General features: G+C 53.6%; 1 protein-coding gene across 1 annotated transcript; it reads left to right on the top strand.

Annotated features, from left to right (window-relative positions):
• The first annotated feature begins 1,506 nt into the window (after positions 1-1,506).
• Il4r (interleukin 4 receptor) lies at positions 1,507-26,512 on the top strand. Its single transcript, XM_051145198.1, has 10 exons — positions 1,507-1,632; positions 15,027-15,113; positions 16,518-16,656; positions 18,324-18,475; positions 19,482-19,633; positions 20,813-20,969; positions 22,079-22,178; positions 23,946-24,024; positions 24,405-24,454; positions 24,787-26,512. The coding sequence occupies exons 2-10, from the start codon at positions 15,044-15,046 to the stop codon at positions 26,279-26,281; spliced, it is 2,394 nt and encodes a 797-aa protein (XP_051001155.1). The 5' UTR covers positions 1,507-1,632; positions 15,027-15,043; the 3' UTR covers positions 26,282-26,512.
• The last annotated feature ends 982 nt before the right edge of the window (positions 26,513-27,494 follow it).

Below are 27,494 nucleotides of genomic sequence, written 5' to 3' on the forward strand. Positions count from 1 at the left end.
AAACTCAGATCTACTGAGGGGATCAAACTGAGCTTTCTCCCCAGCTCTGCTCAGTCATTCCTCCACCCGACCCCACCACTGTTCCCAAACCAGTTGCTGTTAAAAGCTGAGGTAAATGCAAAGGCAGGCAGCACTATCTCTACGCTGGAACGTGCCCTGAGCTTGTAATGAGGCAAGCTTGGGAAGCCCCTGTGTTGGGAAAGGAGCTCCCAGCCCACTCTCAGACAGGCAGAGAGCGATCACTCCGGAAGTCTGGGACTGTGGGGAAGATAAGCTTTCTGCTGCGGTCTGTCTTCCTGGCCAGCTTCCTTGGGTCTGTTTTAACATCACTCAGATTCACAGAAAGGTTACAAAAGGAGGTGCTAAGAATTCCCACAACCATGCCCCGGACATTTCCAAACTCCTCCCCTGACCACATGTGCTGGCCTTCCTGCTGGCCTTCCGGTCTGTCAGCACAGGCTAGATTCTGATTTCACAACTAGGCACGCAGGCTCTGGCCCAGCTGCTTTCTCAGCCTCAATCTGCAGAGCTTCTCCAAGCACCTGAGCCACACAGGCCTTGTTCCCAGCACCATCACAGGCCAGCCCATTTCTGTCGCATATAGATGCTTCTACACGGTCCCCTTTTCCTGGCCAGGGTCATGGAGTGTAGCAAGGGTGGTCCACCTTGCCCTGAGTCACCATAATGCAGAGTTAGCACGCAGACAGGTGACCAACCAAGAGGGACCAAAAGGTGGCTTATAGAGTCAGAAGACAGTAGGTTGGCAGCTCATGCCTGTAATCCTCCTTGAGAGGCTGAGACGGGGTTGCTGGGAGTTCAAGCAGACTGTGCTACGATTAGACAGCCAACGCTGTATAGCAAGATCCTGTTTCAAAAACCAAAATAAACAAACAAAAAACAAAACAAAACAAAAACAAAAAAACCAACTAGGCCAACCCAAACCACAATCCCCCAAACAGGATGGCAAGCAGGTGGAATGGCTCAGCTAGCAAAGGCGTAGATGGCCCACAACTGCACCTGCACCGTTGCGGGTAAGCGGAGGACTTCGTGGAGTCAGTTCTGTTATCGCTTTTATATGGGTTCTGAGGATGGAACTCATGCCCTCTAGCTTGCAGGACAAGTCAGTGGCCCATGAGCAAGTTTCTTAACAGCCGTGCCTCAATTTCTCTATCTGAAAAGGAATGGTTGCCCATGACTCTCGGTAGTGGCAGCATAGAGTGCCTGGGCCTGACAGGAGGCACTCGCTCTTAATTGATAAGCTGTTTTGCTTTCTAATTTCTCTGGCGCAGGCGCTGGGTAAATACTGGAAGAGTGAGCAAACAGCCGTGATCACAAGCCGGGCTGGTCTGCAGTTGGGCAAGGGCAAAGATTCGAATCCTGAGGTCTTGGGACTCACATGCCTGAGCCCCGAGGTCTGAGGACGCAATGGGAGGAGCATGCAAAGGAGCGGGCGACGAGGCGAAGTTCGGCGGGCAGCGAGTGAAAATAAGCAGGCGGCAGGGCGGGGCATGTAAATACCGTGCCGGAGGCGGGGCGTCGCATGTAAATGAGGGGCGCGGGGTGGCAAAGGAAGCCGAGCGAGGTCCAGCGCGCAGGAAAGCCCCGCGCGGCGCGTGGAGCCTGAGCCCTCAGGTAGGAACGGGCTGTGGGGAAGGCTCGGGACGGACCAGAGGTGGCCAAGGAGCCGATCAGGGTTGGAACTAGAGCTCGCGGCTCCTCGTGTGGGCGTGGGGCTGCTGGGCTCCCCTCCTGGCCTGGGTCGGCTGCCGTCGGGCGCGAGTCCGGCAGGTGGACAGTTCGCCCGCTGGAACCCAGGCAGCCTTGGCGGTCCCCACCGGGACTCTTCGGGGATCTTCTAGAAGCCGAGATTGCCAGACTCCTCCCAGGTTCCGGTTCAGCAACCCAGGAACCTGAAGTGTTTATTGAGGCAAACTGGACGTTGTATAAGCCAGCCAGTCTGTGATTCGGCCAGTCCCCAAACCAGCACTCCTGGTCCCTGCCCTTCTCCAGCCCTCTGGGAGGCGTGGGTCCCATTGTGGCCTTCCTTTTCCATGTGACCTTTTGGGAGTCTGAGGGTGTTTGCTAGGGACATTTGTCCCATAGTTAAAGTATGATGGGGAAACTGAGGCTTGTGGATATGTCTGGCCAGAAGAAAGTAAAGAGATTTCCACAGTCCTGGCAAGACCATTTAGGAAAATCAGCCAGAGGAGTCATGACCGAATAGGGGGGCACTGAGACAGAGATGGGAGGCGACTGTGTATTTTCCAGTTCATCGGCGCTCTGCTTGCTGTTTTAGGTTGTGCTTTCTTACTGAGGGATGAACACACAAGACAGACGGGGTGTAATGGGCAAGACACCTCTTCCTAGGGCAGTGCAACCCCTGAGTCAGTTTGGGGTGTGGGAGAACCCTTTGGCAGGCTGAGAATCAGAGGCAAGAGGAGGCATGCCGAGCTGTGGGCACAACACTGGCAAAGGCTAGAAGGTAGGGAAGCTCACTGTGCCCCCCAGCTACCATAGCGGAGCAGATATGTGGAAAGGAAGCCGGTGTGCTACAGCGTTCCCTGTTGAGAGACTTGGGTAAGTCACAGGGCAGATTCCTGGGTCTGGTCCTGCTCCTGGATCAGGGCAGGGACAGGGAAACCAGGATGAGTTGCCCAACTTACCATACACTGGTAATTACGCGGGGTTGTGATCCTCTGAGGGTTTACAGTATCTGGGCAGTGCTGTGAAGTGCTGAGGTCTTACACAGAGCCACTCCAGGCTGAGGAAGGCCAGCTTGGCCAGTAAGGCTGTTCCTGAAGCAGGCACAATGACTTCTGCTACTCCCAAGGACTAGAGAGTGCTTGGCCACACCCTATGTTGCTGCCTTTGGGGCTTAGGGTGGGACCCCAGCTGAGGTACACGTTTATGCTTGGCATGGGTAGAGAGGCGCTTGCTTTGATGCTCAGGGTACAAGAGGTCCACTTGGGAGGTGAGGAGGTCGAAAGCCAGAGCTCCCGATGCAGCAAAAGCCTGATTTGTTTCTTGCCGTATTCCAAGCTCAGTCTCTGTTGTGAAGTTCTGAGAACACTCTAGCATCGTGGTGAGGGTCCATAAGGTCGTTTATGTCCCATTCAAAACTACACCTGGGGCAGCAGGTGCTAAGGACTGTGACTGTGAACCAGTATTTATTGCCCCCCCTCCCCCGCAAGGATTCATTTGGCAAAGTGAGGATACTGACACAGAGGGATGCCTACAGTGATCTTGCTGGGGGGTCCTGCATCAGAGAGTGAGAGGCAGAAGGCAGAGGCCTCTTTCCTCCCACGTGGCCCTGCACTGTACCTATGCCTGCCATGACAGGACACTTGAGTATTTCTCAGGCTGAGCCTCTGAAATGGCTCTAGCTGCGGCTGGCTGGCTTTCCTTTTCTGGGCTGGAGTATCTGCGAGAGGCTTGCCTGGGTGGGCACAGGCATCCAATGTGGATCAGAGTCCTTTGTTCTGGTTCTGTGAGCCTGAGGCAGGGGGCTGGGGATAGAAATGAAGACGGGGTGGGGGGGACTCCCAACTTCTGATCCGACCTTGCTGCTTTTTACCTGTGCGATCTCAAGAAAATCACTCCACCTTCCCGTACCTCCCGCTTTTCAGAGGTGTCTGGGATGAGAATGTTGGTGAAATGGCTTTTCTAAACCACTGCTCATGGGAGGGAGGGCAAGACCGTTGTCTTCTCCGGCTTAGGGTAGCATTTCTTTTCCAAACTACTCCCCTCCACCCCTACTCCCCGTGCTTTGTTTTTGCTCTGAGGGACCAGGCTTGCCAGGTGCTGTATCGGGGCCAAAGATGAGCTGTTTGGCAAAGTCCCGGCAGTTTAGACTCCCCAAGAGGAACAAACTCTAACACCAGACTCCTAGCCATGCTCCACTGTTCTGAAGGGTTGGCAGGGTTACTCTGTCGTACCACCCTTGCAGCCGACTGAGAGGGGTTGGGTCATGAATGGCATCTTATACACTGAGGACAAATGGTGTATCTGAGTCCCTGGGGTTTCACAGGCACCTCCAGTCATAGGGCCAGGCAAAGGTCTGGTAGAGAGATGGGAGGGACAAAGGTCAGGAGGGGCCTCCTGGGCTGGAGGCACGGGGCTTCCTGCAGCCTGTGGGCTACGGGTTTTGTTCAGTTTCTTAAGCGTAGCGTGCCTTTCTAAGAAGCGCTGATGTCAAGCAGTTCCAGGTGCTGCCACCACTGACTCATGCTGGCTCTGGGGCCCATAGCTTCTTGGAGTAGGTGAAGCTTCAAGTGGAGGCCCCAGCTGAGGGACTTCTAGATGTATGGGCATTGGGAAGGGAGGACGTGGGTTTCGTGGGATTGGTGGGAAGGGCCTCCAGCCCTCAGAAATAGCTACGGAATGAAGGTCAATACTCGTGTGTGTTGGGTGTCAACCAATAGGCCAAGGTCAAAACCCAGGAGTGTCCCAGCAGTCAAGACTCCCCCAGGAAGCTGACAATCCTGAGGAGAGGGTGACTCCGAGGAATTAGCTTTGGAGTTGAGCGCCCAAGTAGAAAGCAAATGCAAAAAGCTCTAGGCCAGGAACAAGTTTCCTGTTTTACCTACAGCAAGGAAGCCCTGGGGTTGGTAGGGAAGAAGCAGGGAAGGTGGGAGTAGAAGTCATGGGAACTGAGAGGGGCCAGATAGACACCCATATTATCTTACTCAGTTTGTAAGGGCTGAAAGACATTCAAGTCTTCAGGATAAAGTGACAGAGAAATCCAGTAACTTATTTAGGGGCACCCGTCAAACAGCCTCCCATCTCCACTGTAGTTATACACAATGAAAATTAGATTTACAAGGTGAGCCCCACCACCACCACCTCTACCACCACCTGCCACCAAAGTCAGCTTTTTACTTGGCTGTGCTCTGCCCAGTAATTTTGTGAATGCTGCCAGGCTTCCCCAAAATAATTTTTTTTCAGATTATTATTCGGTGAACCCCCTTCCCCACGGTCCCCAAGAGTAAGGAAGGTCTGAAGGTGGGTGGGAGGGTGGGAGGGGCAAGTGTACATTGGGTTGAGCTCCTATCCCCAAGGATGAAAACAGGATGGTGTAGAGACCTGCCAGGTGACAACTGTGACTCCGGTCACCCACAAGCCTACGTGCTTAACCCCTGTCCAGCCTCCCTGGCAGAAGAGGAGCGTTTAAAAGAACAAGATTGTCAACTAGGCGTGATGGCGCAAGCCTGTAATCCCAGCACTCGGGAGGCAGAGGCAGGTGGATCTCTGTGAGTTTGAGGTCAGCCTGGTCTACAGAGCGAGTCCAGGCCAGCCAGGGCCACACAGAGAAACCCTGTCTCGAACAACCAAAACCAGCCAACGAAATGAACAAAAAAACCCCAAAACAACAAGAACAAGATTGTCTTGCTTGAATCTGGGAAGCATTGTTCATAGGTCCATTTTGGAGAACTTGGACAGCCTGAGGTTCCCTAGGGCAGCCAGAGGGGTGTCTGCCTTTTCAAAAGAGGAAGTGAAACCGGGGGAGGAGAGCCATGGCCGTGGGCTGTGTGTCCTCCCAACCACAGAGCCCCAGTCCCCTGCCCAGTTGCCTCTGGGACAGCAAGGTCCTACCACATGTTCACTCTGGGGATGGTGACTGAGACTGAGTTTCCAGGAACCTCAAGTTCTTGGCCTTGGCTCAGCCCTCTTGGAGGTACCGACCATTTTCCCACTCCAGCCCAGGGTTCCTCCAGTCCAGGCTGGTCAGACAGTTATTCTAGGCATTTCATCTACCTTTAGTGACTTTTGAGTGCAGTCTCGCTTCAGACTTGGGTGAGGCCCCAGGTAAAGCCTTTCCCTTGTATCCATGGGCGGGAGTGCCTCTTACCCGGCGCTGTCTGCAGTCCTAGTTTGTGAGAGCCTGCAGCCCCTTTGGCGTTTATAATGGTTGGTCTGAGGAAACCTACCTTCTTTCTCTTCTGTGTTTCTTCCTACCTGAAATGTCTTGGTTGAGGTTACAGTTGTTTTTGGTCTTTCTTGTTTTCCAGTATGCTTCTGGCTAAGTAAGTCTGTGCCGTCCCTCCATCCGTCCATCCGTCCCTATCGGAGAGTTGCTAATTTCTTCTTGTTTCTGTGGCAGGAGCTTTTGGAAGTGTTCTGAGATGGGTGGAAATTTCGGTTATCTCTGTTGCTGGATTCTAAAGCTGGTCATTCAGGCTGTTGTGGTAGACACGTGTGGCTTATGTCTCAATGGTGGAGAATTTATTGGTCTTTTAAAGAGGATCTTCTGATTTTTTTTCCTGGATGCTCTGATGTGTTTGGAAGGATGTGTGTATGTGTATGTGTGCATATGTACATATGCAAAGGTTGAAATCTGGCCTCAATCGCTATCCACCTTGTATGCACAGCTGGGTTTATCCCCCAGAGTTTGTAGATGGTGTTAGTGTCCCTAGCCAGCGTGACTTGGGGATACCCTGTTTCTACTTCCCTTGTGTTGGGATTATAGGTGGGCCACCACATCCACCAGCGTTTACGTGGGGGATCCAACTTTGGTGCTCGTGTTTGCATGGCAAAGCACCTTAACCACTGAGCTACCTCCCCAGCCCCAGTGATGGCTGTATTTGAAGTTCACCACATACACCTGTAACCCCAGTACTTGATAGGGGTCCGGCTTGCCCTGCCTGTCTGTGGTGGGGGTGTAGCTCAGTGGTAGAGCACTTGCCTCGAATGTGTATGTATGGGCCTGGGTTCGCTCCCTAGCATCCCAGGAAAGTAAACGTGATACTGAGGAAGTCAGGCACTGTAGGCACATGTATGTGTTCCTCCTCGGGCACAAGCTTGTTGGCTGGTGTTTCAGGCAGTGAGGCTAGCATGGGCAAAGGCCCAATAGTTGGAAAGCACCTGGCCAGGATGCATGTTGTGAGGCAGCATAAGACTCCTCTTCTGTGGCTGGAGGCATGGACCTTGAGGGACTTTCAGTTGAGAATTGGCACAGAACTGGGAGAGCTGAGGGAACACACACACACACACACACACACACACACACACACACACCCCATCAGACAGTGGAAGATGGGCTGTGGTGGGCGTGGTCTGGCCCAGGGTGAGAAGGTGTGATTGGGGAAGGCAGTGCTGGGGTAGGAGAGTGGGAAGTGATGGAGATAGTGCCAGGGACCCAGCGAGTGGGACTGCCCAAGGCACATTTGGGGACCTGGATGGCCGCAGAAGGTGCAGGCTGATAATGACAACCATTTGGCTCTACAAGTTTCAGAACCTTCTCTGGCACCTTAATGAACAGGTGAGGAGACATCTCCAACCTACCTCCCATCCCCATCACTGTGGGTACCCATTTTGGGGACCACGGTAGCGGTCATGGGAACAAAAGGGTGGGCTTTCCCTGGTGGTGCCAGTTCTGGAGTGGGGACCCCACTCTGCCATTCTTTCCCTCTTTCTGGGGTCTCCAAGCATCTCAGGTCAGTTCCGACCCACTGGGACACCAGCTAATGATGGTGGCCACACGGGGACCGCAAGCTTAATGATTTACTAGTGATTTCATCACAGTTGGGCACAGGGCCAGGCACAGGGTAGGCAGTGCTCTGTTTACGGATACACAGAGACTACTACGCTCCTCGCCGGGCTCTTAAGTCAGCATAGGGAGCCTGGGGTCCTCAGATACTGTGGGGTGGCTGTGGAGTGTAAGAGGCCTGCCTGTACGAATGTTTGAGGGACCTGATAACACTGACGTGTTGGCCTGTAGTCTTTGCCGAGCCTACAGTAGCTGGACCCTAGTGATTCATCTTTTTTTCTTCCACTCTGTCAGGCTGGCCTTAAACAGAATCGTGTCTTGTGGATCTGTCCTGGCTGCAGGGGACCCCCTCCTGACCTTTTTTGTCAGCTCCCTGAAAACAAAGCCCTAGCTAGTAATGTAGCCTGTACCTCCTCCACAACAGGTCCTCTGCTGCCACTTTAGTCACCCTATCTCCGGAGGACATGGTCCTGACTTCTCGCCCTGAGATTCATGGCCCCCCCAACCCTCCCCCCCCACCCCCGCCCACATGCCACAGAATTGAGGCCCTGTGCTTCTGAGCCTGTATCCCACAGTGGGAAAGCTTGTGCCTGTGAGACTTATTCTTGATGTCATGACAACTGTCACTTTTTCTTTTTTCTTTCTTTCTTTCTTTCTTTTTTTTTTTTTTTTTTTTTTGGCTCAGGCTTCTCTCGGTGGACAGAGATGTCTTTCTCGATGCTCTGTAAACCCTGTCCCAGGCTACGGTCAGTTTCTTTGCTCTCTAGTAACTGAACACCCAGGCAAGAGAACCTGTTCCCAGAGAAGGAAACTGCACTCTGAGAGGTCTTCAGCCTGTAGGTCTTGGGCAGTCAGGGTGGAGCCACACTTTGTCCTAGAGCCGTGACCTACGTCTTAGGTGCCCTGGGGTCCTTGCCTACATGGGATGTCCTCTGTGCCAGGGCTCAGAACAATATAGGGTTGAGACAGCAGGAGGAATGCACCAGTGCCCCTTGCCCTCACCACACCTGTCTGCAACTGGCATACGGGGATTTACCTGTGCCTAGTGCTGTCTGCTGTAGGCGTGGGGGAGGGGCACAAAGTCCCAGTTACTGGCCTTCTGTTGAAGGCTGTGAAAACAATGGCAGAGCCTGAATTTTGGTTTGACTGCCGCATCCTACCACCTCTCTGCCAGGCACTGGACCAAGAATTACACAGGCCTGGGTTCAAATCCCAGCCACAGTAGTCACCAACTGTGTAGCCTTAGGCAGGTTCAGAACCTCTCTGGCCCAGGTTGCTCCATTTCTAAAACCAGGGTGATAAAACTGCATTGACAATCTTCTCAGTTGGTGTCAGAGTTCAGTGGGTCCCTAAGAGGGGGGGGAAGCTGCGCCCAGCTGTCAAGAAGTGGAAAGACTGGGGATATCGAGGGGCGCTGGCGCTGCCTTCTGCAGATCTATGGCAGCAGCCTCGTGAAGGCCAGACCACACCCAGACAGAATTTAATCAGTGTTCGGGAGCCATGCATCCTGTTTCTTTAGCAGTAAGTAATGACCACACTGATGCTTGACCAGTTTGCTGGCTTCTGCCCAGAGCCTTGCTGTGGACCAGAGACGGAAAGTTCTAGCAGAGGACAGGCATCACGCAGCATGTCTCCACGGAAGTTCTTCATACTCACTCCAGATGTCCGAAAAGTGATGGTCCTGTCTGCTGTGGGGCTGCCGCACATCAGGGGTAGCATGGCACAGAAGTGTCACCAGGGTTCCTGAGGGCGCTGTTGGCCTTGTGTGCTCACAAATGTGAACTAACACTTAGCATTTGGTGAATCTGTCTCCACCTTAGTTTCCTGTCCCTTCTGGAGGAGGCTCTGGTCATTGCACAGCCTCCTGGGCTTTAAGTACCTATCTCCTCAGGACTCTAAGGCTGTCTCCAAGCTACTAGAACATTCTGCCCCTTGTGCCAGTGTCCCCTCCGACTAGTGTCATGCCATTCCTGCAGGCTCTTTTGTGGCAGGGCGTCCAAGGACAGGACTCTGCACCAGTCATCAGGTGTCACTAGCCCTGTCCTTTCTCCAGTTCCAACAGGGCCCGATTCTGTCACTTCTTTAGAGTCCTCAGTGGCTCCCTATAGCCCCCAGATGGTCCTGGTCCCTGGGCCTGGTAGAGAGTGCTGCCACCTGTGCCTGCCAGCTTCTGTTATTGCATCTCACTCCAGCCAAGAGCTCAGCTGGGAGCAGGAAGCCCCGGGCCCTCTTTGCTATCTGTTGGGTCAGTTACCTTCCCTCCAGGGCTCCTTCGAGAATTTTCAGAATCTGCATAATGGACATAGCGTTGTGCTGCCTTCCCAGGGAGCTTTGAACGCTGACTCTTGGCTCACACAGATCTGCCTGCTGATGCTGGGAGTAAAAGCATGTGCCACCACACCTGGCCTTCATGTGGGTTAGCAATTCTATTTTTGTTTTGCTTTTTGAGATAAAGTTTCTCTGTTGTAGCCTTGGATGTCCTGGACTCACTTTGTATATCAGGCTGGTCTCGAACTCACATCGATCCTCCTGATAGGATTAAAGGAGTGTGCTACCATGCCCAGCTGTGTCAGCAATCCTTGATGGTGAGGTTTCCACTCCCTCTTCTCCCATCCTCCCTTCCACCCTGGAGTTAGCCTTGGAGCCTTCTGTTGGCTCTGGTGCAGTGGCCTGCTCCCTGGCCTAACTGTCATTCCTGACTCCTAGATCCTGCAAACCACCAGCTTAAATCTCTGCGGTATCTTCTCATCTCCCCTCGGGCACTTGGTAAAAGGACAAACCCTTTAGCCACTCAAGAGTGAAGCAGAAGAATCACAAGTTCAAAGCCCGCCTGGGTTTTAGAATGAACTTCAGTAATACGTGGAAACACACACACACACACACACACACACACACACACACACACACACACACACACACACACCTGGGCATTAGCTCCAATGTAGAGTGCTTGCTCAGCATGCACTAGACCTTGCGTTCAGTCCCCTGTACCAGCGAAAGAAAGCAATAAAGGATGTGAACAGTAGTGTTTACAACTGTAGGCAGTGGGATGCAGTAGGTGCTTTGAAGTACTTGGCGACAGGAAATGGAACACGGGAGGCAGGCGACATCTATGGGCTTCTTGCTCCGCTTCCAGGAACAGAAGCAAGACCTGCCAGCCCCTCCCTGGACCGAGCCAGCACAGATAGGGCCCCGGCCTGTGCTGCCTCCCTGTCTGAGGCAGGGCTGCTGACGTGGTCACCCGTTTCTGGGAACCCCAGTGGCTGCTGCCTAGGAGCAGTGTGTCCTTGGCCCCCAGCCAGCCCAGCCCAGCCCAGCCCAGCCCAGCCCAGCCGTCATGAAGTCAGGAGGAAGCTGCAGGGCTACTTAGATTGGAATCTTGGGTCAGTCGCTTCAGAAGCCGCGAGAGCCTCTTGACCTTACTTCCTCTGCATGGGCAGCTTATCCTGTTGACATCTGCCCCCCCCCAATTTGGACAGCATTTCAAGAGGCAGCAGGTGGTCAAACCCACAGATTATGGGTCCTTTTCTGGTTCTGGGACCTCAGGAGGCATTCTACCAACTCCATGCTTCAGGGTCCTTACCTATGGAGTAGGATGCTAATGGTTCCTGCCTCCTAGGGTGTATGAGAAGAAGCATCACATACAGCCATCGGGCAGAGGCTCGGCCCAAGGCTTGTGTTTAGATGGTTGAATTTCTTCTCGCCTAATTTTCACCACTCAGCCTCTAAAAAAACAAACAAAAAAACAAAAAACCAGTTACTGAACACCCACTACATAATATGCCAGGCAGTGTTCTGGGCACTAGAGACAAAGCAGTCATGAGGGCAGACATGAACCTGTCTTCTCAGGCCTTGCACTCCTGGGGACAGACCCTTAGTAGCCGTGGTGACAAATTCATGACTTAAACGACCTGTTCCTTTTCACAGAGGGGTTGAGCTGGCTGACCTTGAATCCTATCGCCTCTACTCCCCGCCTCCGATGCCCCCATGCTGGAATTACAGGCTTTTAGTGCCATGCCTGGCCATAGGTTACCTCTTACGCTTCCGTACCTCTAACCAGAAGCATCCCCTCTGCTCCAAACCATTTGTGCACTTCCCCTATTTTTCTCAAAGAAGTGTCACACTCTCTTGCAGGATATTTGTGTATTGATGCTATTTACTCTTTGTATGTTGCTTCCTCCGGTCTTATTTTTGTCTTCATTTTTCCCTTTTGCACGGCCGGGGATGGAACTTAGGACTCTGTAAGTCACGGCATGAGCTTTACCACCACGGCACATCCTCAACCCCTTCCTTCCTTCTTTCTCCTATGCAGTCTCTCTCTTCACCATCCATGCGCTGGAGCCAGAGACATTTTGCTTTTCCTCCTGTGTCGGGGTGGAGGTTGTGCCAAGCTGAGGCAGGAGTGAGCGTGCTATGGTAACAGGGCAGAGGTGGGGGGAGACAGCGGTCCTCAGCCAGACTTGGCTCACTGGAGTGTTTCTGGGCTGTCAATGAGAAAGGGCGCTGGTGGCCACTGCTCTGAGGACCTTGGAGGCTTATGGGACCTCAGGAGAGTGAATGAAGTCTCAGAGGCCATGTCACAGGGGGCTGGGGATTTGTTTTTGTACTATTTCTTAAACTTAGACCTTATTTTCAGATAATTAAAGGTTTAATACAGGGTTTTTGTTTGATTGGTTGGTTTTTGGTTTTTCAAGACGGACTTTCTCTGTGTAGCCTTGGCAGTTCTGGAATTTAATGCAGTTTTTAAAATATAGAGAAACAGCAAGGAGCCCTAAGCCCTCAGTGTCCCCTTGTCATGCGTGCATGGAGGCCACAGGTTGATGTGAAATGTCTTCCTCTGTGGCTTCTCATCTCACTTCCTCAATGCGTTATTTATTTATTATGTTGTGTATGATTCTTTTGCCTGCCTCTGTGGCTGTGTACTTCATGCATGCCTGGTGTCCTTGGAAGCCAAAAGGGAGTGCTGGATTCCTTGAAACTGGAGTCACAGAAGGTTTTACGTCGCCTCGTGGGTGCAGGGAACAAATCCAAGTCCTCTTGTACTCTTAACTCCTGCATGGTCTCCAGCCTGTACTTTTTTTTTTTTTTTAAACAGGGTCTCTTACTGAGCCTGGAACTCACACATTAAGCCAGATTGTCTGGCCAGTGAGCTCCAGGGAAGAGCTCCTCTCATCCATGATGCCCCCTCCCAGTACCAGACCTGAACTCGGATCCCTGTCATTGTGCAGGACCCGTGCTCACATGGTCAGAGATGATTCAGACATTAAAGGCTTGGGCTTCTGGTGGGACAGGGACTCCACCATGAGAGCAAATGCAAGTCCCAGCGCTTCTACAGCTGTGTAGCCTCAGGCAAGTCACTCACTCTCCCTGTGTCTTTGACCCTTTGTAGGAAATTGAGGAAGCTGATAGCACCTCCATGATAAAGCTGGTGTGAACGGAGTAGGGGAGAGAAAAAGGGTCCAGGCTCTAGGGGAAGGGGGAGCGGGAGGTGGGGAGAGAGGGAGAGATGGTTAGAGGAAAACTCAGCATGTTTAAGTGAGCGAGTGCAGAGGCTGTGGGAGGGTAGAGCTTTCCAGATCCTCCAGGACATCAGGTTACCATAGTTACCATAGCGTTCTCCAAGAGACGCACAGGTTCCCCTTGGGTGCTGTCCCCTCTCTTGTCCTAGGTCACAGAGTCTGTTCATAGGATCCCAAAAGACCGTTGTTCGTTCCTAAACAGCTGCTGTGCCATCAGCCAGTTGTGGAGCCCTTGGCCTTTTCAGTGCCTCACACGGGCTGTTCACGTTCGAGGTGGACAAGTGCGAGGGGTGTTTCTTGGGCTTGTTTTATGTCACTGTTAGAGTCTGGCTGTACTTCTGGGGCTGAGGAACAACATACTTGGAGCTCAGAAGCAGATGGACCCAGCTTCTGCTTTTGGATCGACCTGCTTGCCGGGGCCCACCGGGCAAGTCTTTATAACCTAGGACTCGGGGTCTACACTCGGTTTTCTTTTGAAGGTGCTGGAGAGGAAGCCCAGGGCCTTGTGCAGATAGGCCAAGCATGCTGCCACCAAGCTGCACCCCACCTTCTCCCTGTGTAGCCCAGGTTGGCCTGGTGATCCGCCTGCTTCAGCCTGCTCGATGCACTCCAGGCTGGGCTCCCCTCTTGCTCTGTCCCCTCATTCTTTGAGCACCGTGTCTTCCACTGTGCTCCCTTTCTTTGAGCAGTGTGTCTTCTCTTGTCTTCCCGTGTCTGTGTTCCCTTCGTTGGAGCATGCCCTTAAGCTCATCTGTTGCTTATCTACCTGAAATTGTCTTCTTCCCTCCGGAGCAGCAGGTGCCTCAGTTTGAAACTGCAGACGTGTATGTAGTGACAGTTTGGCTCTGATGGACTATCGTGAGAGGGCAGTCCCCAGGGTTGGTAATGGAGCTGAAGAAGTCTAGTGACTAAGGACACAGTAGCTGTCACTGTGTCACTGTGTAGCATTGCTTGAGGGCTGTGTCACACCCCGCAGCCCCTCCCCCCCAAGTGCTGCAGGTGCAAGCACATGGAACAGTATGGCTTTAGGAATTCACATTGATGACAGTGTAGACACTTCTTTGCACCACCAGGGCAATGGCCAGCAGGGTTGTTGGTGGCAGGAGCCCTTGGTGGCCGGAACTGGAGGCGTGTGTGGCTGGGTGTCCACCTTTGTGTCTTGCTTCCTCTGTGGGGGCTCTGCCAGGCCCAGCCTGATGCAGCAGAAGGCAGCAGAGCTCCAGAAGCAGAAGAACCCAGCTGTAGGCTTCCAGCTGCTCAGGGGGCAAAGTGGGCCTAATCCTGAGACCCAAGCATGGGTGGGAGTGGGGGGTGGGTGACGACACTGGGGACTAACCCAGTGCTGCTCAGGGGAGAGTGGCACACAGCTTCTCTTGCAGCACTTTCCTTCCTCCCTTCCCTTCCCCTTCCCTCCTCTTTTCTCTCTTCCACACCCCCTTCCTTTCCTTCTACTCTGATCCTCTCTCCCTACCTACCTTCTCCCCCCCCCCCCCCCCCACCACACCCTCTGCCTCAACCACGCTGGAGGTGGGATCCAGGACCTGCTACATGCCGGGAAAGCACTGAGCTGCCCCCAGCCCCTGAACTCCTGGACCTGGCGCGCGCACACACACACACACACACACACACAGAGCTTGCTTTGCCTTTATCACTGAGCCAGCTGAAGAGCTTCCAGTGTGGGCACTGCTGGGTTTGTCTGTCTGTTTAAGCTGCCAGCACCACCACCACCCCCCCACCGCTGCCTCATGATAGGACTGTCAGTAGAGGGCCCGTGAGCAGATAGGGAAACTGAGGCACTGGGTACAGCTTGCTCAGGTTGACAGCCAGTACGGGAGGGAGCCGGTTTCGAACTTGGGAAAGTCGTGAATATATGCCACAGCTCTCCTGGGACAGGCGAACAGTGGCGTGGTCTCTGGCTCTGTGTGGAGAAGATGCAGAGACATGGGGAAGGGAGGCCGTCTCACAGGTGACATGAACCCCACTGAACCCCCATCAGCACTCACCCACTCTTCTTTCTGCAGGCACCTTCGTGTCCCCAATGGGGTGGCTTTGCACCAAGTTCCTGTCCTCAGTGAGCTGTCTGGTTTTGCTGTGGCTGGCAGGCACTGGTAAGCCATCACCTCTCATTCATTAATGACATGTCAAGGTCCTGGGGTCCATCACTGAACAGAGCAAAGCCCTTGTGGGGATTATGTCATAGTCAAAGGGGACAGCTGATGACAAATGGCCCTGAGTAGTTATTTTTGTTGACACTAATTCAGATTAAATATTGGGGCTGTCCTGGAAATGAGTAGGAAACAATTGGAGTCAAAAGGTGTTTGTATCAAAAGGTGGTGGGAAGGCGCAGCTCATAGCTGAGGGAGGGAGGCTCCAGGGACGGGATGCAGAGGAAGGCATTGCAGTTTAAAGCAGGGTGGACAAGAGACAGTGGGGTCAACTTGAAGGGGGGCAGGCGAGGGCATGCCAGTGCCTGTGGGCGTGTTCTTGGTGAGCCCCCAGAGAGAGCCTGCCTGGCCTGGGGCTGGGGAACATGTCACATAGCCACTGAGTCAGAGGACCTAGCAGAGTCTGAGCAGAGGAATTGAGACCAGGGTGGCCTGGAGATCTGGGAAGGAAAAGGGTTTCTGGATGAATCTAGAAAGGTCAGTATAAGCGCACCTGGAAATTAACTTCAGGGTTTCTCATCCATGTGGCCGGGTGTGGCTTACTCCTGTCAGTCCAGCACTTGGGAGACTGAGGCAGGAGGATTGTGAGTGTGAGGCCATCCTGGGCTACATAATGAATCTGAGGCCAGCCTGGAGTAACTATGGAGACAACAAAAACCCCAAAACAAATGGACACACAAATTCTGCCCCAGGCCCAGAAAAGGGCAGATTGATTCATGTGATAGGGACGCCCAGGACAGCTGTTGGAGGTGGGGCAGGAGGGCAGGAGGTCAGAGTTTTGTTTGCTGTGTGATCACTTTCTGCATGGCGGGCCACACCCACTGGTGCTTACACTGTGAGTTTGTCTGGACTGTGGCCATGCAAGCGCTTGGTTCCTGAGGGCCCCAAATGGTAGTCAGGTCACCCAACAGTTAGCAAGCCTCCACATTCACTGGCTGTTCCCGTCCCCACAGCCTCTCAGTGGTTGGCAGGGAGGTGACAGATATGTACCTGTCCCTTCCTTCTTCCCTCTCTTCTGTTGGCTAAACCTCTTGGACGCCAAAGGGCAATAGCCTGATCAGTACAGGCTGCAGGGTCAGCCTCTTGCCACAGTGGGGGTGGGGGAGGGGGTGGGGTGAGGAGATGTGGGGAGTGGAAAGCACTACAGCGAACCACTCTTCTTCCCCGTGCTTTAAGGTGGGCGCTTCTGAGGTAGAGTAGCAACTCTACACAGGTGTGTGTGTGGTGCGTGTCTGTGTGTGTGTGTGTGTGTGTGTGTGTGTATGTCCTTGGTCACTAGCCTCCCTCTGACCTTGGTGGTGGGAGCCCCTTGCCATGGTTCCACTGCTCAGGCCATCCTGTCTGCAGGGAGCATTAAGGTCCTGCGTGAGCCCACTTGCTTCTCTGACTACATCAGCACCTCCACCTGTGAGTGGCAGCTGGCCGACACCGTGGACTGCAGTTCTCAGCTCCGCCTGGCCTACTGGCTGAAGTATGAATTCTTTGAGTAAGTAGGGTCAGGAGGCAGTGCCCAGAGGAGGTGTGTCTAGGCCTCTGCTGCACGGGGCGAGCACCGGGATATGTTGCGCACTACTCCCTACGTGGTTTGTGGCTGCTCACTAAGTGGTGTCTGAGGTGGAGCCGGGTCCAGGGGAACATAGCCTGGGCTTGGAGCTTGGTGGTGCAGACCTAGAACCCGGCAACTTGATAAGCTGAGCCAGGAGAATCACGAGTTCTAGGCCCGCCTGGGCTACTTAGTGAGATTTTTGTCTCAAAAATCTCAAAATTGAAGGAGGGAAAGAGCTGAGGATTTAGTTCAGTGGTGGAGTACTCATCTGATGGATGGGTGGCCCTGGATTCAGTCACCAGCCCCCTCAGGGCACCTGCCCCCGACACTCAGGACACTCTCCACTGTCACAGTATATGTGGCTGGAATATTGGACTAGACCAGCACTTCTCTAACTTCTGCGCACCTACAGCTAGCGAGGGCTCGCACTACACCTTGTCCCCCAAAACCCTACAAAGTTGGCGAGATGGCTCAGCTGATAACAGCACATGCCTGGTGGCTTGAGTTTGATCCCCAGGGTCCACCTGTAAGATAGAGAGAACCGTGGAACAGCTTGACGGTGACCCCCGAGCTTACATTTAGCCATGGGACAAGACTGTTGTGATCTGATCTGTTGTGAAGGTGGGGAGCAGGACATGTTGGCATGGTGTCCAGCGCTTTCTCTGGGCCATTGCCCAGCATTCGGGTGCACCGTGTGCACTCTACTGAGGACAGACCCAAGTCCACAGCCTCAGGAGCACCCAGAGACACACAGACACTGCCCTAATGCCTTTGGGGTGACCCTCCACCCTCCTAGTGCCTTAAGGCAAGTGGGCTGTGCTTTTACACACTGGCACAGACCAGGCACAGGCGAACTGTAGACCTCAGGTCAATTGGCCACTACTTGTTTTTTGTTTGTTTGTTTGGTTGGTTGGTTTGGTTTGGTTTGGTTGAGACAAGGTCTCTCTATGTAGTCCTGTCTGTCCTGGAACTTGCTATGTAGACCAGGCTGGGCTCAGACTCACAGAAATCTACCTGCCTCTGCCTGTGCTGGAATTAAAGGTGCGCACTACCACAGCAGGCTGACTACTATTTTTATGAATAAAGTTTTATTAGCATACATCATCCAGTTCATTTGTGTTTTGTCTATGCCTGCTTCGGGGCCACACAGTTTGTTGTGGTGACAGAAACTATAATATCTTCAAAGCCTTCAATTTCTTGTCTGGCCTTTTACAGAAAATGAGTTTTGGCCCCTGGTCTAGCCCATAAGATATGGGTGGCCTGTCTAGGTGTCCCATTGGTAGCATTGTGCTGATGTGTACAGGGCAGGGGCCTGTGGGAGGTGTGCTATGCCGTGTCACAGTCCACTGTAAATCAAGGGATGCTGAGACACCATTAACTACTTAATGCTCAAGCCCTGGAGGAGCTAAATAAACTGTGGCACTGAGGTCTACAGCCAAAACAGCAGTGTCCAGAAGTGTCCAGAATGGAGTGGGCGGGGCTGTGGCCAGCGAGATGCTAACCCCAAGTCATGTCCCCACCCGGTCCTGGCTGCTTTGGTCTTCCTATGAGGTGGTTGGGAAGTTGTTGACCTTGGGCATTTCCCTAATCCAGTCCTGTGTCTGCAGAAACCTCACGTGCATCCCCGAGAACAGCGCCAGGACCATGTGTGTGTGCCACATGGAAACAGCTGACCTGGTCCTGGCTGACACATACCAGATGGAACTGTGGGCTAAGCAGCAGCTGTTATGGCAAGGCTTCTTCAGGCCCAGTGCTTATGGTAAGGCCCAGCTGGGAGCTCCAGTGCAGGGAGGTGGGGTGCCTGGCTGGGTGCTCCGGCACAGGGACGTGGAGTGCACACTGGCTTAAGGTCACCTGCTGCTTTGTCCTATGGCCTTGACCACCATGGGAGGCTGAACTTACTCTCCCTGGAGTCCCTGCGGCAATCTCTATCACAAGCTTGCTCCTGCATAGTTTACTTATTTGTAGTCCTGAGGATTGAACTCAGGACTTTCCAGATGCTCGACAAATGCTCTACCACTGAACTACGTCTCCATGAAAGAGTGGTCCTGACAGGAATCTAAAGCAAAAATGTGTTGCTGTGTGACCAAGGGTGGTTTCTATTACTTATCTGAACCTCATCCTCCAACAGAGATTGATTGTCCTTGTTTTGTAGATCAGAGAAGGCAAGCAGCTCCCTTATGTCACACAGCTTCTCAGTGCCAGAGATAGCATGGAAAACCACATCTCCACAAGACCTCAGGGAGTTCTGTCTGCTGCTGCTGAGCCCACTGGGCACCTACAAGTTACTAGAATTAACCCATGAATGACTTTTTAAAAAAGGTTTATTTATTTATTATGTATACAATATGCTGTCTGTACATGTGCCTGCGTGCCAGAAGAGGGCATCAGATCTCATTACAGATGGCTGGGAGCCACCATGTGGTTGCTGGGAATTTGAACTCAGGACCTTTGGAAGAGCAGCCAGTGCTCTTAACCTCTGAGCCATCTCTCCAGCCCATGAATGAGTTTTAAAATCATTTTCACATTGACTTTTAACCTGCACCCTACTGTTGTGATCTCATGGGTATGCTTACTTAAGTGATGACGCTGGTGAGGTAGCACACTCCTGTAGTCCCAGCATTGAAGAGTCTAAGAAAGGGGATTAGGAGTTCAAGGCCAGCTTCCCCTAAAAGGAAAGAAGAGATGAGTTTGTTACTAGGGACATCAAAACAAAGCGGATCTCAGGCCTCAAGCCCCTCACACAGGTGTCCCTTCCTCCTCAGTGAAGCCCCTGGCTCCAGGCAACCTCACACTCCACACCAACATCTCCAATGCCTGGCTGCTGACATGGAGCAACCCGTACCCACTGAACAGCTTCCTGTACAGACAACTCATCTACATGGTCAACATCTCCAGAGAGGACAATCCTGCGGAAGTGAGTGGGTGCCATGGGTCCCTGCCACTGCCCGGAAACAGGACCTGGAAGGAAGCTCCATCTTTGGAATAGGGAACTTGGGAGGGGGTGTGAAATAGGAGAGTGGTCATTTGGCCCCATTGCTCTGGGCCCAGTGATGAGGCAAGCACCGTGGCAGGAGTGTGGTAGAGCAAAGCTGCTCACCTCGTGGTGGCCAGGAAGCAGAGAGAGAGAGAGAGACAGAGACAGAAAGAGGAGGGCACACACAAGCATGCACCCATACTGTCTTAATACGCCCAAAGAACATGCCCCGCCTGCCTCACTCTCCTCACACCAGGCACCAACATCTCACAGTAGCTCCACTCTAGGGACCAAGTCTTTACCACAAGGACCCTAGGGAACATTCCAGGTCCAGACCATAGCATCAGGAAGAGAGTTTATCCCTGCCATCTTAACTCCGTTAGTGAGGAGGCGTTGGGCCACACCTGCTTCCCAGCAGGGGACACATAAGGTTATGGGTGGCAGAATGGTCACTTCAGGCTGGGCATACCCTTGGTCACGTTTGCCTTTGCGTGTTATTCATGGCAGGCTGTCTTTAGTGCATAAGTGAGAGTAGAGATGAGCTGGGTGTGGTGGCCCATGCCTGTAACCACAGCCCTCAGGAGACTGAGGCAGCAGAATGGAAAGTTCTAGATTAGCCTAGGTTACATAGACCCTTTCAAACAGTATCAAACAAACAAATAGAATGCTCCCCCACCTCTCCTCCAAATTCCTACACAGAAGGGTGTCATCAGATAGACAAAGGCAGGTGTCTGTAGTGGCTGTCTGGCCCCTGTTTTAGAAACCGGTGGAGGTCATTTCCTGCTACCCATGTCTTCCTGCCCCTACTTCCCAGCATTCCCACTGGTGGGATGACCAAAAACCAAAGGGTGACCCTACTGAGGTCACTTATTCAAGGTTGTACAGCTTAGCTTTAGTTTAGTATGCGTCAAAGCCCAGTTTAATCCATTTGTATAGAAAATAGTTGATCTCACGTGACTAATCTTGGGAAGAACTGGGGGAGGGATGACAGCCCCCATTTCTTTCTCTTCTTAGCAGCAGTGGGGATGTAGGAATGGTCACACAGCCAGCACAGAGCCAGGCTGGGAACCGACACACATCGCTGTCAGCTGTGCACTCATATGTCCCTCTCTTCTTCAGTTCATAGTCTATAATGTGACCTACAGTGAACCCAAGCTGAGCTTCCCAATCCACACCCTGGAGTTCGGAGTTTACTACAGGGCACGTGTGAGGGTCTTGGCCCAGGGCTTCAATGGCACCTGGAGTGAGTGGAGTCCCAGCACCACTTGGCTCAACCGTGAGTATCAGGGTCTTGGGCTGTGAGGATCTCTACAGCCATGCACACTCTCTCATGAATTCCCCCCGGCCCTCAGGGTCTTTCGGTCCCGGGATACCTCTAACTATACATCCCTGTGAATGCGATATGGTGGTCAGAGAGCTGCAGTAACAAATAGGTCTGTAATTTCCATTGTGAACCTTGTGGTTTGAGTGCCACAGATTGAGTCTTCGTGGTGTCAGGCCTGGGGATGGTTGTGTGAGGTTGACTCAGTGGTACTGCCGAAGAGGAAAGAGCTTGTACAAGGCAGGACTGTGTGTGGCACACATTTTTTTTTCCATCAACTATTTACAATCTCTGACTGAATGACCTTGGGGCCTCCCAGGGCAGTGGCGCTGACATGTGTCTAAAGCGGAAATGCAGGAGATGGTTCGGTGCCGTGAAGACTTGAGTTAGAGTCCCCAGAGCCCGTATGAAAGCCTTGCGCAGTAGTCTGCGTGTTTAATCCTGACAGAGAAATTGGGAGAAGCTGGAGGCCAGCTAGCCCGTGTTGACACTGGTGAAAACACCCATCTGAAACAGTGTGGAAGGCCAAGGCTGACACACGCGTCCTGTAGCTCACACATTCCTGAGCTTGGACCCTAATACGTACACCACAAACAAAAGATTAAAAGTTGATTTTTTAAAAATGTAAACAAAGGAACCAGATAGATTCAGATAAAGGTAAGTGCCAGGGAGGAGAGGGCGGGAGACGGTGTCAGAGAAACCTTCTCAGAGTCCGTGAACAGCGAGGAGAGTTCTGCGCTCACACGGATTGTGTGATCTTTTAGAGCACCTGGCCCTCTCAGCCTGTGAGAAATGGACATTTCTAGCCCCACTTCAGAAAACAGGAGCAACAACTCAGGCTGTTGTGATCTGGACTTGGATCAGGGACAGTGAGGACAGATGGGGGGATGGGGATGATCAGGGCTTGGTTTGTAGCAGGGAGAGTTAGGGAGACAGGTGGGAAGGCTATCTACAGACAGCCAGGTAACCAAGGGTTCCAGGGGAGCCCTGGGGTGAGTGGTGGCTGTACAGGGCACAGGGCAGCCCCCCCCCACCCCCGTTCATGGCTGTTTTCCACCTTGCAGACTTCCAGCAGCCCCTAGAACGGCGTCTCCCTCTGCTGGTCGGCATCTCCTGCCTCTGCATCCCGTTGGTCAGCCTGCTGTGTTACGTCAGCATCATCAAGTGAGTCCCTGTTCCGGCTGGTGCCTGGAGCTGGTCCTTCTGCAGGGCTAGGTGTGGGTAACCTGCTTACCTGCCCTGGCTGGTGTTATACACAGTCACTGAACTGACCCTTCTGCAGGGCTAGGTGTGGGTAACCTGCTTACTTGTCCTGGCTGGTGTTATACACAGTCACTGAATGGCCACCATGCTGACTGAGGCAAGGATGGAAGGGTCCCTGGTCCAAAGTCTGCCTCTCCGGGCAGGTCAGCCAGTGGCTGGAGGGCTTTCCAAAGTAGAGGGTGGGCAGTGATGGTGGCTGTTCTGGGGAGAAGGAGCTGGCTGGGGAGGGGTCTTTCTATGTCACAGAGGAGATGGAATTGCCCCACTGTCCCCTCAGTGCCTATGGTATGGCATGACCCAGGCACTGGGCATGTGGTAGGAGCAGAGGAATTTGAGCAGATGGGATGAATACAGTAGGCTGCGAGGCCTAGCAGTGGTACCTCCTGGCAAGCCGTCCCATAACCCGGGCTCCCCTATAGGCTCAGAGTGGTGAAAATAAGACCTCCAGGGGAGCCTGGGCAAGGCTGGTAGATGGGGAAGATTCATTTCTTGTGAGTTCTGCCTTGGAATCTCAGGCCCAGGGCCATGTTCTTTGTGAAATGAGATTAGAAGTCACTGGGGATTGGCACCGTGAAGGTGCCCACACTTGGCTGGGTCTGCGGGAAATGCCAGATCCTCTGCTCTCCGTGAACTGACATTCATGCCCAGGCCACATGCCCCGAGCTAGTAGGCACTGCTGTGCCCTCCCAACCTGAGTTTCTCTGCTCTGCTGCCCTGCCTGTCTCCCACTGCATGTCCCTGCGTCAAGCAGCCTGCAGTTGTCAAAGGCACGTGGCACCTTCTTCCCACGGACTCTTGGTGATGTCCCATCATGAAAGTTCTGTCCCTTCACCTTTTCTGGGTTACTCCCTGCTACCCCCAACCCTGATTCACCCCCCCCCCCCCCCACCCCCCACCCTCCTCTCTACACGGATACACTGTTGCCTTACACACACACACACCACTCCGTCCCTGAGCTCCACTGGAGCCTCCTACTTTGTTTTTGTATCAAGACAGGGTCTTGCCAAGTCACCCTCAGCTCAGGAAGGCCAGTGTCCTGAGTGGCTGGGATGACACCCCCGTCACCACACCTGGCTGTGGTCTTTGCCAAGCGACCGTGTTTGCATTTGCTTCTCATTTCTCTTGAAGGTGACCCACAGGGGCTTCGCTTTTGGCTGGTTTTCTGGCTTGGTGCCTGCGGCCCTGGCACAGTAATTGACGCATAGTAGGTGCTAAGCAGATGCTGTGGGAAGACGTTGGAGGGAGAGCCTCAGGGGCAGGCAGTCCAGAAAAACAGGGAGAGCCCATTTCTCCATGACCTCTGACCTGTCGGGCCTGTTAAGGCCCACGTGGCAGAATGTTCCTCCTGTTCCTAAGAAGGGACTCTTGCGGGAGCGGGATTCTAGCTGTGCAGCTTCAGTCTTTGCTTGTCCCCTTGGGGAAGGGGGACAGAGGCAGCCTCCTCAGAGACTGCCATAGTGTGGGTCTGCAAGGATCACACTCGCCCCGGGGCCTCTCCCCAGTTAGAATGGCAGTGGTGATGGATGCTTAGGACCGAGATTGTTGTTGCGTATTCAAAATGGAATCAGTGTGGCCTCGGAGGCCTGGGAGGAGTGTGGCCAGGCTACATGAAAGAGTACCTTGGCCACTGTCCATTTGGAGACCAACTCGCTTCCTTCCTGCCCTCAGGATTAAGAAAATATGGTGGGACCGAATTCCCAACCCAGCACACAGTGCCCTGGTGGCCATCATCATTCAGGATGCACAGGTAGGAGGGTGCAGGTGTGCCCTGGGCCGGGCGGGGCCACGGAGCAGACCGCCCCTGGGTAGGGCGGGGCCACAGAGCCTACCTCCTGGGCTCCAGGGCTAAGCCATGGTGCTTGGGTGGTAACAAACCAAGCAGTGGACAGCTAGCTGCAAAGCCCACGCCCACGTGGCCCAGTATTGTTTTTGCCATGTTCTGCTGGTCACAGCAAGTCACATGACCCAGTCAGTGAAGCTGGAAAGTCTGATGCGATTTCCCATCCCCGATGCACTGTGTGGGCCTTAGCTGTCCAGGCACAGTTGCTCTTGGGAAAAGACCGAGCCTTCTGTAGCCAGGCTGGCCTGTCAGGTAACACTCACTCTCTCACTGTCTGTCTGCTGTAGGTGTCCCTCTGGGAAAAGCAGACCCGAAGCCAGGAGTCAACCAAGGGCCCGTATGTATCTGAACTTAAACTTGGGTCGTACTTTTGGAGGGCTTGGGGAGTGTAGAAATGTGTTAGTTACTCATCTGGAAGCAGGAATGTTCTTCTCCTCTGTCCCCCACATAACTGTCTCTCTTTTCCTGGCCCCAAGGGTGGCAGGAAGCAATTGTAGGTGGCCGAGATCCCATCTAGCAGTGAGAACAGACTGAGTATTGATTGTAAAGTCAAAAGGCATGTCTATAACACCGCAGTGTTAGTACAGGGTGATTCCCTGAAGGGGTTTAGAGGGTGAACAGAAGGTTTTCAAGTGTGGCGAAACTGAACCCTGAGTTTTACTTCTTCAGGCGCTGGAAGACTTGTCTGACCAAGCTGCTGCCCTGCTTGCTGGAGCACAGCGTGAAGAGGGAGACAGAACCCTCAAAGGCTGTCAAAACGGGGCCTCTCCCAGGTCCTGGCAAGGCAGCCTGGTGTCCTGTAGAGGTCAGCAGGACCGTCCTCTGGCCAGAGAACGTCAGTGTTAGTGTGGTGCGCTGTATGGAGCTGTTTGAGGCTCCAGTAGAGAGAGAGGAGGAGGAGGAGGAAGAAGAGGAAGAGGAGGTGGTCAACGGGAACTTGAGCCCGTTACCTGAGAACAGTACAGGCAGTTTCCAGGCAGGTCAGGCAGACATCATGGCCCGGCTCACTGAGAACCTGTTTTCGGATTTGCTGGAAACTGAAGATGGGGGCATTGGCCAGTCGAGCTTGGGGGAGTCGGGCTTTCCCGCGGGGTCCAAGGAGTCCGAGTCCTCATGCCTGACCACGGGGCAGCCTTCACACGCTGGCCCTCCTTCACACAGCTCGGCCCACGGGGCAACCGACCTGGCCTGCACACAGGTGCCTCTTGTCATCTCAGACAACCCTGCCTACCGTAGTTTTAGTGACTTCTGCAGCCCAGCCTCCAATCCTGGAGAACTGGTTTCCGAGCAGCAGCAGACTGGACAAGTGGCAGAAGGGGACCCTCTAAGCCCGGTTGACTCGCACTCTTCAGGGCCACCACCTATTCAGCAAGTGGCAAGCTGGGAGCAAATCCTTCACCTGAGTGTCCTGCAACATGAGGCAGCTGGCCCCACCCCAGCCCCTACCAGTGGCTACCGGGAGTTTGTGCAGGCGGTGAAGCAGGGTGCTGCCCAGGATCCCCCCGGGGTGCCTTGCTTCAGGCCTTCTGGAGACACCGGTTACAAGGCTTTCTCAAGCCTGCTCAACAGCAATGGTGTCTGCACACACACGGCAGAACCAAGGACTGACAGTGGGCATGGAGGCTACAAGCCCTTCCAGAACCCTGTCCCTGACCAGTCCCCTAGCTCCACGCCCTTATTCACCTTCGGACTGGACGTGGAGTTGCCACCCAGTCCTCTGAACTCAGCCCCACCCAGCAGCACCCCAGAATGCCTTGGTCTGGAGCTGGGGCTCAAAGGACATGACAGACTGAAGGCCCCTCCTCCTGCAGATCAAGTACCCATGCCCTTTGGGGATGACCTGGGCCTTGGCATTGTCTACTCTTCCCTCACCTGCCACCTGTGTGGTCACCTGAAGCAACACCACAGCCAGGAAGAAGGTGGCCAGATCCACATCATTGCTAGCCCGTGCTGTGGCTGCTGCTTTGATGACAAGTCACCATCCCTGGGGAGCCTCTTGGGGGCCTTGGAAAGCTGTCCTGGGGAGACGCCACCAGCATCCAGCCTCACCTCAGCACCCAGAACACCTTTAAACTTGTCAGGGGAGGGCAAGACCCCTGGCCATTCCATTCCCAGCCAGACCTCCGAGGTGGCTGCAGGCACACTGGGCATGGTGGTTTCTTAGGTGAGTGAGTGTGCTGTCGTCGTTGAGATCTGGTCTGAGACCAGGGTTCATCCAAGCCAGGGATGTGCCTGCCCGGAGACAGCTCAGCTGGCAGGTTTCCCAGAAATCCAGAGAATGGTGAGTTGAAGATGTGAGCTTGCCCTGGCCTCAGGGGACTTGGAGCCTGGCTGCCTCCCATGCCTCTGACCTGGGCTCTCCTCTCTCAAGGGCTCAGTATGCTCTGTCCCATAGCAGGGCTGGCACCCCCAAGCCCGATGTTCCCCTCACTGTTGCTTCTCTACCCACTTGGGCCCATTTTATCCCCAAATAGATCTGTTGCCCTAGGCTCACAGTAGTCCTGGCATAGCCGCTTGACTCTCCCTGAGCTGGAGGCTGGGCCTAGAAACTCACAGCTGGCCCCGTGGTGGCTTGGGAGGCCCTAACAATTGGTGGATATTATTTTAGGCGAGGGAGGACAGGTATTAGCCCCAAGGAGGTTGTTCATTGAACAGCTACTGTGGGGCTGAGGCTGGAGGCAGAGGCCGCCATTCCCAGCTTGCCTCTGTCGCAGAGAGCAACAAGGACACAAGAAGCTTGATTGCCCAGAGTAGCCACAGTCACTGCCAGCTGCCCACATGTGACCTGAAGCCAGGGCTCCTGGGATGTGGAAGTGGGGAGGCAAGTAAATGCACACAGCTGCCCGGTGGCAGGTCCCAGTGGACACCACTGCTGGCAGCCATGTCGAGATCGAGGGAACAGGATGGAGCTGGTTCTGGTTGGTGGCCGGGTGGTAGAGGTGCCAGATGGCAGGCTGTAGTCTGTTATGGAAGATGGGGACCAGGGTTATCAGTGTCTGCATGTCTCACCTGTGTGACACTTAGAATGTTTGCAAGGAGGGCAGGGCTGGCCACAGGGACCTTTATGTCAATAAAGACTCTTTATCTTGTTAGTTCTCCTTTATTACACACACACACACACACACACACACACACACACACACACACCAGGCCCACAGAATCTTTACAGCAATTCACCGAGGCCTCCTGGCAGCCCATGCACAACAGTTGAAATGTGCAGTGTGACGGAGCCTGGGACAAGGTTCCAGCAGTTGGTTTAAGGGGATGACTTGGGAATGGGGCAGGGCTGCCCCACTCCATCCCTCACCCTCCAGCTCTCACTGTTTTTAGTGGGGGCCATTTCAAGGAGCGAGGTCTTCCTCTGTTTCTCACGTTTA

The sequence above is a fragment of the Acomys russatus genome, chromosome 5, assembly GCF_903995435.1.
Source record: "Acomys russatus chromosome 5, mAcoRus1.1, whole genome shotgun sequence".
In the NCBI taxonomy this organism is placed as follows: domain Eukaryota; kingdom Metazoa; phylum Chordata; class Mammalia; order Rodentia; family Muridae; genus Acomys; species Acomys russatus.

Bases quoted from the DNA above. Each gene is read 5' to 3' on its own strand.
- Il4r (XM_051145198.1), top strand. From the start codon at position 15,044: ATGGGGTGGCTTTGCACCAAGTTCCTGTCCTCAGTGAGCTGTCTGGTT. The intron at 15,114-16,517 runs GTAAGCCATCAC...TCCTGTCTGCAG, and splicing joins GCTGTGGCTGGCAGGCACTG to GGAGCATTAAGGTCCTGCGT. The intron at 19,634-20,812 runs GTGAGTGGGTGC...TCTCTTCTTCAG, and splicing joins GAGAGGACAATCCTGCGGAA to TTCATAGTCTATAATGTGAC.